At 35.0% G+C, this 10,036-nt stretch overlaps 2 protein-coding genes across 3 annotated transcripts; one reads left to right on the forward strand and one right to left on the reverse strand.

Annotated features, from left to right (window-relative positions):
• Window positions 1–852: 852 nt before the first annotated feature.
• LOC112525349 (probable signal peptidase complex subunit 1) lies at window positions 853–3,585 on the forward strand. Of its 2 annotated transcripts, none has more exons than XM_025135441.1 (2): window positions 853–905; window positions 3,118–3,585. In XM_025135441.1, the coding sequence occupies exons 1-2, from the start codon at window positions 858–860 to the stop codon at window positions 3,394–3,396; spliced, it is 327 nt and encodes a 108-aa protein (XP_024991209.1). In that variant the 5' UTR covers window positions 853–857; the 3' UTR covers window positions 3,397–3,585. The 2 variants fall into 2 exon arrangements, with proteins under 2 accessions (XP_024991209.1, XP_024991210.1); XM_025135442.1 differs by lacking the exon at window positions 853–905 and adding an exon at window positions 1,459–1,757.
• Window positions 3,586–5,427: 1,842 nt separating this feature from the next.
• Window positions 5,428–8,795, reverse strand: LOC112526128 (small ribosomal subunit biogenesis GTPase RsgA 1, mitochondrial). The gene is made up of 5 exons (XM_025136518.1): window positions 8,038–8,795; window positions 7,183–7,404; window positions 6,890–7,084; window positions 6,511–6,704; window positions 5,428–5,820 (listed from the first exon to the last, which is right to left on the reverse strand). The coding sequence occupies exons 1-5, from the start codon at window positions 8,689–8,691 to the stop codon at window positions 5,631–5,633; spliced, it is 1,455 nt and encodes a 484-aa protein (XP_024992286.1). The 5' UTR covers window positions 8,692–8,795; the 3' UTR covers window positions 5,428–5,630.
• Between the last annotated feature and the right edge of the window lie 1,241 nt (window positions 8,796–10,036).

Raw genomic sequence — 10,036 nt, forward strand, 5'->3', positions numbered from 1 at the left:
TATATATATATATATATATATCTCTCTCTCTCTCTCTCTCTCTCTCTATATATATATATATATATATATATAAAGAGAGAGAGGGGGTGGATCATGTGAGACCAACATGTTGTTATGAGATTCGTGGGATCATATTTTTACACTTGAAATTTCACAGCAAAACATTGTGAAGGTAAAAAAATCTGAACATTCACAGTAAAATCATTGTGAAGGTTACATTCATAATGTTTTACTGTGAAGTTTCAAGTGTAAAAAATCTCGAAAACAATCTGATCTAATATGATCCCAAGTTATATATATATTAGAATTGTTTTTAGAGAATCCATTGGTTAATTAATTTATATATATATATATATATATATATATATATATATATATATATATATATCTTTCAACTTTAACTTTGCAGGTGAGCTAAATCCAAAAATCGGTCCTCAGTTCGTCTTTATCTTGATCCTTACTGGGGGTCCGAGCCAATCAATGGAACACCACCCTGGAAGAGCTAGAAATAAAAAAATAAAATGAGTTTTCATTATGACAATTGAAGTAACGAACCTCCCAATATATTTTTATAGATTTATTTTTATATATTTCACTGTGGAAGTTGTCAACAAGAATCTTGATTATGGATGCTATTAAGATTCAGATTTAAGCTTTATTTTCTAAAATTTTAAAATGTGCAATCACGTAGTTTATGTTATATTCCAGAAATATATTATTATTACAAAATTTCAGTTTTTATGTGAAGAAAAGTTGCAAAAGTTTGGGGGTTCCTACAAATATACGTGAAGTAGAAGGGCGTATCTTGTAATTTTGTCAACACATTTCGTCGTTCTACATATATCACACCAGCTTCCATGCGATTCAACTCTTCACACACGCTTCTCTCGCCGTCGCCTTTCACCGTGAGTCTCTCTCTCTCTCTCTCTTTGAACTCAATGTTGTTCGTATAAGATTGGTACTAATTTTGTGCAGTAACTTGTGGATCACAGTTTGTTGAAATTTCGGATGCTCCTTGTTCATAGATTAACCTAAACTGGAGCTTTTTTCCGGATGAATTTTGTATTTTTACGGTTACACTTTGATCGGAGCTTAACTAGGGTGTTTTTTCAGGGAAAGGATAGTCGATTGCGTTCATTGACTTTATTGCTTGACCTTTTGCCTTGTTAATCTTGTCCTTTCTAGTTGATTGTCTGTGATCTCAAATACATACACTGAATTGATAAAGATGAAGTGTATGCTTGAAGATTGAAATTAACGATATACATGTTGGAGAAAAACGACGTGTTTGTGGTGTTTTAAATTAGCAGATTCTTGTCAAATAAAAGCCTAGAATATTTTAGGGTTATTAGTGTTTCAGTTTGCTATCTTCTTCTTTGTAAACAACCTGAGGTATGTTGCCATTATACTAAAAAAACTACTCTCTCTTTTTCTCCCTCAGTCTAGTGAAACAACAATTCCCATTTTTGAAAGTCCTATCAAAATATCATCCCCTTTTTGCTTGCTTTGAGAATTCCCATCGTTAGTTTATGTTTGATGCTGCTTGTTTCAGTCCACAGGATTTTCTATTTTGTGATTGCCCGAGGAGTTGCGAGATGGAGGGTATTTTAGATATTTGATTAATGGTCAAACACCGAGTCCTATCACACATTGTAGTTTCCATTGGATAGACAAAGTATCTTGTTATTGCAAAAGTGGTTGCGTTGGCTGTGAAGCCGTGATGCTTTTCCAGATGGTGCTTGGGGTTTGAGACAAAGGTCAGTCAAAAGGACCAGATAACATTTTGTGAAGTCATTAGATGATAATTAGCGGAGTCAGAGTACCAGGGGCAAGGGTGCAACATATCCAACCAAGATGCATATCCAGTTATAGTATAGCTAGTTCCTGAACTGTTTTGCAGCATAATTACCAAAGCTGTGGACATGCTACCATATGGCTTTTTAGAGAAAGCTGTGTGACTATCTAGAAGTGTATGTTTTAAGGTTTTGCCTTATAGTTGAGAGTTCTGGTGGTCATCAGATTCTAGCACCATAAAAATAGTCATTGGCTTTGCATTTATCTGGTCTACCTGACAGCATTCTTATTACAAGAACTAGCACTACCATAAATCCTGCCTGATTATATTTCTTCTTAAGTACTACATGGAATTGTTTTATATACTTCTTTCGCTTTAGATGACTGCCATTAGTCCCTCCCTATGATCATGCACAACCTGATGTCTAATGGAGATTCGCTTTATCATATTATTATTGTGAATATGGTCTGTCTAAAGAATTCACCATCGCTACAAGCTACTCTTATATGATCGCATCTGTAACTACATACTGCAAGAATACTATTAACAAGACTAACATGGTGGATCAGTCACCTGGTTTGCTGGTTTCGATCTAATTTAATAACACATGATCACACCTTGTAGCTGAAGTGATGCAACTTAGAATTTAAAACATTATGTTCCCATCGCAAAAGAAAAGGTGATAGAGGAAAGAGGTTGAAATGATCAAATTATTGCCTTGATAACATCTTGTATTTATACTTTGGTGTTTGCTCTTAAATTGTTTTAAAGAAGGGCAAAAGGGATCAAAATGCAACAAAGTTTGGTTTAGTTCCTATTTAGTGTAACAAAGAATATTTTTTTCTCAATCGACATAACAAAGTTTCAAATTTTCTTATTTTGTAACCAATATGACCTGTAACCTCTTGTAACATTCAATGATGTTGATACCTAGTTACGAAAGGTTTACGAAATGTTCACGGCGAAGTGGATGATAAACTTCACATTCTTGTCACCAAATGCCACATTAAAGTAAATTTTGAAACTTCGTTACGTTGATTGAGAAATTTTGGAACTTTTTTACATTGCTTGAGGAAAAACGTTTGTTACACTAAATAGGAGTTAATTTAAGATAGACTTGGTTCGTTTTTGATACATTTTACCCTTTTGAAGAACAACATAAATTCATTTATGATGATGAAGACACTATCGATCTCAAAGTATTTTGTTTGACATCTCTGCTATGTTTTGCGCCTATCTGAGCCATTATTCACTGTTAGTACTACTACGATCTTGACAATGTTTTGATGAAACTAATGGTAGTTTTTTGGTTGGATCAATAGATGGATTGGGAAGGACAAAAGGTAGCAGAGCAACTGATGCAGATAATGCTGGTAGTATTTGCGATTGGGGCATTCGTCACTGGGTATGTTGTTGGTTCATTTGAACTGATGCTATACATATATGCTGGTGGAGTTATCTTGACCACTTTGATCACCATTCCTAATTGGCCATTTTTCAACCGCCATCCTCTTAAATGGTTGGATCCCAGTGAGGCTGAAAAACACCCCAAACCACAGGTTACAACTTCTGTTTCAAAGAAGAAACCCATTAAGAAATAGCCAGGCCATCTTAAGTTTCAGAGATTCTGTTTTTGGTTTTGGAGACCTTTAATTGTCTTTTAATGTTTAGGTGGCTTAATGAATCAGCTATAATATACATTTGAGGGAATTTAGAGATGTCTGGTGAGATATAGAATTTGTGTAATTCTACTATTGGCCAATTATTGTTTAGTTCATTGTATGTCAAAAGGTTGTGGTGTTGCATAGTTTTCAGGAAAGAAGTAGTAAAATGAGAGATAAAATTAGGGTTAGGGTGCGTTTGGTATGTGAATGGCACTGGATGGGACATGATATGAAGGACGGCAACAGAGGTAAACAGGTGAAAGAATAGTACAAGGTTTTAAGATTTTACCAATCTTGTCTCATCTTTCTAAAGAGAAAAAATGCATTCGTCCCACTTAATCTTGTCATGTCCGAGTTGTCTCATACCAAGCACATCCTTAATTAAATGAAACCTCATATAAGTTTTCTTCTCATATATGTCAAAATCAAATCCATCAGGGTCGTTCCAATCTTTTTAGAGTCCCTGTTGTATCCATATTAAAACTAGATCATCTGAAATAAGTAATAAACAAAATAATATAAAATTTCATATTATATTAAAAAACTTAGAACAAAAATGTTTAAAATGACAAATTAAGAATAATATCAAAGAGTCGTTTTTGTTTTTGATGAACATATTCTGAAATATTCTGAAACTAAAATAGATGATTTTTTTTTTTAAAATTTTGAAAGAAATTAGATACGTCTTCATTGAGGTTAATTCAAAGGTTGAAAATGAATCTGGCCTCAAACACAAGTAAAATTGTGTCTTAAAATTTTGAAGGCACACTTTAATAACAAAGATTTAACATGTTAATATTGAAATCGATCTTTTCACATTTTTTTCAATGTATTGATTTGGGCCTACATGAGTTTTGTAATTTTTATGGGAATTTCACAATTTGCAATGACGTTTGAATTGAACTTATGTTACAAATAAAGTCATTTTTTTATTTTAACTTTTATTTCAAGGACAGTACATTTAACAAAATTCCTTAATTTAGATATAACGTAAATAACCAAATATAATCCCAAGAATAGAGTTGGTATTTGACTATTTATAAGGATAAGGGCACATTTACCATATCGTTATTAGATATCACTTATCTTAACGGATGAGTATCGAAAAAATTGAAAATCTATTTGATAAGAGGTATAGATAGAATTGAGAATTTTATACGGTGGTGAAGATTCTTATGGTAAAAGATGTTTTTTAACTACACATTTTGATGACCAAGAATGTTAGCCACAATGGAAGAGCCACATGTAAATTAATGGGATCTCTTGACACGAGTCAAAAGGTTAAAAACTCTACATTTGTCTTTAAAAATAATTTTACACGAGATAAATGGCTTGGATTCATGCTTAAAACCCCACTCAATTTTTACAAGCCTGGCACACTTGAATTTTTTCCATCAAAAGCAAAAGAAATAAACTCATCTCAATATCCCGTGTATTATTTTGTTAAATGCATTTCAATATTAGCCAATAAAATTCTAGTCTTTTTTGTATTTTAAATTAAATTCATCTTAATATCTTGTTATTTTAGTTTTAATATAAATTGTATATGATATGTTAATTGTTTTATATGTTCAAAGGCTCAAACCAATTATCTAGAGATAAAATGTATAAAGTTATGGTATAATTTGCTTTTCGGTTTAACTAAATAGTAAAGAATAACGATGATTGAGAAATATAACCAAAAACCACTTTGGTTCGGATTGGTTATTCAGTTTCGAATTTTTTCCAACACCATTAAGTTTGACCCAATCACCTAAATTTCTAGATCCGACACTGGTTATCCGATAATGCAAGTTAGGTTGGTGACTCTCGCCCGTAGACATTTTTAAAATTTTGTCTTTTTTCTTTAGGAACAATGGTTTCTACTTTTAATTTCATAAAGTGTGAGATCTGAAGGTTGAAGAAAATACAGAAAACCCAAAAAATGTGGTGAATTTAGATCGATGGTTGCACATTGTCAAGTAATTGTCATGGAACAGCTTAATTCAGTCTTAGCCAGCTGAATGCATAAAACTGAATGCACATATACAAACCAAACAGATGCCTCAAGGTGCCATGATTTTTAGCTTCTGACAGAGCCCGTTCTTTCTAAAAGTATTAACAATCCACTCGGTCGCTACAAGAAAAGACAACCGTGAAACGGAGCCACTAGTATTTACAGTGTTATATCTTTACTGGTTTTCGTTCTCCATTGCTCTTATAATCGGATCATCCTCTAAAAAGCTTTCGTCATCGTCTTCAAGTTCCTCCTCCAAGTCATCTAGAAAAGATTGGTTCACCTTCTTACGCGATTGTCTCCTATGTTTCTTCATCTCCAGTCGTGGTTCGGCTTGCTTTATGCCCATATCTCCCATCTTGTATCTGCAACCAATTCCAATTCAACTCAAATGCAAAATCAAAAGATAAAATGCCAATATGGGATATTTTATGAACATATGCATACGCAAATCTCGAATCTATAACCGGAGAACAATGGATGTTTAGCAAATTACAAGATGTTGAATATTGTCAAGGCAAGGCATCTCTATGATGCACAATCCAATTTTTCTTTTTTTGGTAACCGTGGATAAGGTTGTCTACGTGATTAATATGTCTGTATAGAGAGATGAGGTTTTCGTTTGGAAGGGTTTTTTCATAGATGGAAGGAGTGTGCTTTTTAATTGGGAGGGGCATATTTGAAAAAACTTGGCTTTCTGCATAAAGCTCCCTCTTAAAAGCTTACTGAATAAGTCACTTTCTATATCATTAAACCACTATCAAACAGTCATGCATAACTAACTGAATAAACAGCGAATCTCGTTAAGCCCATTAAGCTGCTAACAAACATACCCCAATTCATGAGGAGCCCCAAGCCCTAGCTTTTATTTGCTAGTTGAGATGACCGTCAAAGGTTAAAGCTTGACATTATTGCAACTATTTATGATGGTCTTCTCATACTTCACATAAACTTTAGGATCTTTCTCTTAATTACAGCACAAAGTAACATTGGACGGATTAAAATATGAACTTATAACTTTAAGATGTATTTATCCAAGCAGCCTACAAGCATACCTTACATCACCTTCTCGTTTGGTTCCTAGAGTTCGCAATTGGAATTCCTCTCTGATTTTGACCTCATCAAGCAATTGGAAGTAGTAGGGATGCCTTTCCCAGTCATCTTTCACAAGACACCCTGGTTCCCCAAGATGCAAACAATTACTGAATGCACATCTAGATGGTTCACTAGCCGAAAGAATTTTGCGAACCTGAAAACAACACAAGATTCACATTTCAACATAGAAACAACGATCAGAGCAATGATAAAAACATAATAGCCGAATGAACTTTTAGATGGTTTGAAGCCAAAATTAGATGCCCAACAAGTAGAATCTAATAACTCAGATGGACCAGGCAATCAGGAAATGCATGATGCATATTTTACAGGGCAGACCTCTGGGAAGCACAGCGCAAGGGACTGTGTTGTTACTTTCAATAGACTCGGTTGGTTAAAGCCAGGGGTATCTGCAATATATCCTCCACCAGATAGCGGAAGCAAAGAAACATGGCGAGTTGTGTGCTTTCCTCTACCACTTCTCGCCGACACTTCTCCAACTCGTTGATCTTCAAGCCACTTGCTTCCTGAAATCTGCTTACAGTTGAAGGAACAAAGCGGAAACATTCTAAATACAATATCAAAAACTAGAGTGAAATGAATGAACTACAAAAGCAGAGTCGGGATTTTACAGAGTTAGGCCAATCATTCATATCTGCAGCATGAAAGCCAAAGTGGTTGCTTCTCAAAGCATTGATTAAACTGGACTTTCCAACACCACTTGGACCCACAATCACGGAGGTCTGATCTCTCAAGTTGAACTGCAGCGAATCAAGTCCAGTTTTGGTCTCAACACTGCAAAAGATCGGTTCATAACCCCAACTGCGAAGCTTGGATTTCCATGAAACCTGTGTCTGTGTAAAAGCTATAATCTTATGCACAATCCCGAGAAAAATAAGAGCAAATAGACAAGCCAGGTAGGACCCCAAGGACAGGTTTGTTAGCAGCTTAATGGAACTCACAGCTTATTCAGTCAGCTACACACAACTGTTTGGTAGTAGCTTAATGATATAGATAGTGGTTTATTTAGTAAGCTTTATGCAGAAGGCCAAGTTTTTTCAAGCAGGCCCCTCCCAATTAAAAAACACATTCTTCCATCTATGAAAAACCTCTCCCCAACAAAAACTTTCCAAATCTATACAGACAGATTAATCTAATCCAAATAGACAACTTTATCCATACGTGACTCGATCCATTTTCAGAATATGATACAAACTATCATAATATCTCACATCTATAGAAGACATTACTGTTGAAAAACTTGAATCAGTTAAACGCCATTTCAGCTCTCAGGTACAAAACCTTAATCAACAAAATCCACGAGTCAAGGAACTAAGTAAGTTCAGTTTAGAACTGAATGAATACGAAATTTGACCTCACTGTATGTGAATTGGATGATCAGATATTATAGAATTCTAGATATTAATACAACTACTGAACAATTCATGAAAAACAGCATATTATTAAATAATTATCTTAATACATACCTCTTTATCTACGAGTTCCACCTTGTTTAAAGCAAGTGTGACTGGAATCTGAGTCGACTCGGCCTCCACCAGAAACCTAGTAAGAGAGAATTCCTCCAATTTCGGCTGATCCAAAGAGAACAAAACTAGTAAATGATCCACATTCGCTACTGGCGGATCAAGTACCTCGGTTTTTCTCTCGAACACATTTTCTATCATTCCTCTTCGATCAATCCAGTCGATTGAACCTACCAACACCTTATCCCCTACTAAAACTCTCCTCTTAATCTTCTTCAACAAATTCCTCACCACACACAACAATTCAACTCCATTTCCTTTCTCTTCCTCTGGAGACAAGGATTTCGCCGACTCAACCACCACGCGCATGAAATTGGCTTGAGCAGAAGCGACTTTTCCTATGGCTTGGTCTGGAGACAGACTGAACTTATCCGTGGAGGTGAGGGACGGTGATAGAGACGAGAAATGCTTGACGGCATCGCGTGCTTTGAGTAGATGCTTGCTCGGCTGCTGAGATTTCCTGGAGACGTTTTCGCGGTTGTGGTTTCTGGAGGCGGCGATCCAGAGTGAACGGAAGCCGGAGGCGCACCGGTGGACTGTGTTTGGTATGAAGGGGTTGTAGTGGTGGCGAATGATCGAAATTGAAAACGACGACATCTGAATTCGTTAGGGTTTAGTGTGTGTTGGTACGGTTGTGCCGTCATCGACGGAGGAATATGCCGCCAGTGCTGCTTCTACGGTGATATACTGCTATGACCGGACAGACATTAGACGATTACAATGATTTCTGGTTAATTTTTAAACAGATATGTTTTATCCGACGTCAACAAAAATTAAAATTTTCTTTATAACCTGGAATGGATATCCAACCCGTTATGCGAGTTGAACCATATATTTTGCAGATAATCCGTAGTCAACTATTTTTAGTTACACAAGAATATATTAGTAGACTGTGAACATGAACGTCTCATAATTTTTGGCACTGTAAGTGGACAAATCATCTTTTCTCTTGTGAATCATACATTACCAAGCTAGAACAAGATCAAGATATATAACAAAATTATTGTGGATCACAATAATTGAGATCAAGATAAGTTTAGTTTATCCTCTAACATGTATAGAATGATGATACTTTAATTTTTGGTTCATCACTCTGCAACAACGTACAACACGGTTTCCCCTCGCCCTGTCGTTTTATAGTTGGGAATCAATCTTTTTTCCCTCAGTCTATCGATCCATGTGGTTTCAAACCAGAAAACCCTCGATCGTATTTAAGAGAAGAAACATATGGAGGATTTTCTGTATCAAAGAGCACTTCATTTCTTTTTTAGGGTCAAGTGATAGGATTATATCAACACATAAGCTTTTTTGGTACCCATATCTAACCAACTTTGTGAAAAAAGATTTCAAATCAGATAATAAACTTCATGATGACCCAAGAATCCAGTTGAGAATCGATCAAGATCACACCATGTAAAATCTTAAGAATTTCACAGAAACAAAAATTCACTAAAACCACTGTATGAATTATAATCAAAGAGAACGAAAGAAGAAGATGATGAAATAGCTTTCATGTAGTTATGTATGTTAATGCTCAAGCAGTCTTCAACTAAAAGAGAGAGATCAAAGAACGATTTGAGGGTATAGTTTTGATACTAGATATGGATTTAAGATGGATGGGTGATAGATTTGAAGGACGTATCGGTTACAAGCAAATCCAATTTATAGAGAGACCATGAAGTCAGGGAAGCGGGAGAGAAAAAATTAGGACTCTTTAAAGAAAAGGTGGAGGTGCTTGAAATGGAAGAGGAATCCAAAAGGGGGATGAGAGAAATGAGGGGTTTAATTTATATTTACGGGAATATGTAATAAGATGGTTAATATAATGTTTTATACATCATTATCAAGACTTAAAACTTTTTACTTTTTAACAATAATTATTTAACGTGTTTCATAACATGTTATAAATAACTATGTAAAATAAAAAAATTAGGGAATATAA

This window comes from Cynara cardunculus (assembly GCF_001531365.2).
Source record: "Cynara cardunculus var. scolymus isolate 2C chromosome LG 13, CcrdV1, whole genome shotgun sequence".
In the NCBI taxonomy this organism is placed as follows: Eukaryota; Viridiplantae; Streptophyta; class Magnoliopsida; order Asterales; family Asteraceae; genus Cynara; species Cynara cardunculus.

What these genes read in the sequence shown, in the direction of transcription:
- LOC112525349 (XM_025135441.1), top strand. Translation starts at nt 858, where the DNA reads ATGCGATTCAACTCTTCACACACGCTTCTCTCGCCGTCGCCTTTCACC. An exon ending in TCTCGCCGTCGCCTTTCACC is followed by an intron (nt 906 to 3,117) that starts GTGAGTCTCTCT and finishes TTGGATCAATAG; the next exon opens with ATGGATTGGGAAGGACAAAA.
- LOC112526128 (XM_025136518.1), bottom strand. Translation starts at nt 8,691, where the DNA reads ATGTCGTCGTTTTCAATTTCGATCATTCGCCACCACTACAACCCCTTC. An exon ending in TTGCGCTGTGCTTCCCAGAG is followed by an intron (nt 6,705 to 6,889) that starts GTCTGCCCTGTA and finishes TGTTGTTTTCAG; the next exon opens with GTTCGCAAAATTCTTTCGGC. An exon ending in AAACGAGAAGGTGATGTAAG is followed by an intron (nt 5,821 to 6,510) that starts GTATGCTTGTAG and finishes AATTGGTTGCAG; the next exon opens with ATACAAGATGGGAGATATGG.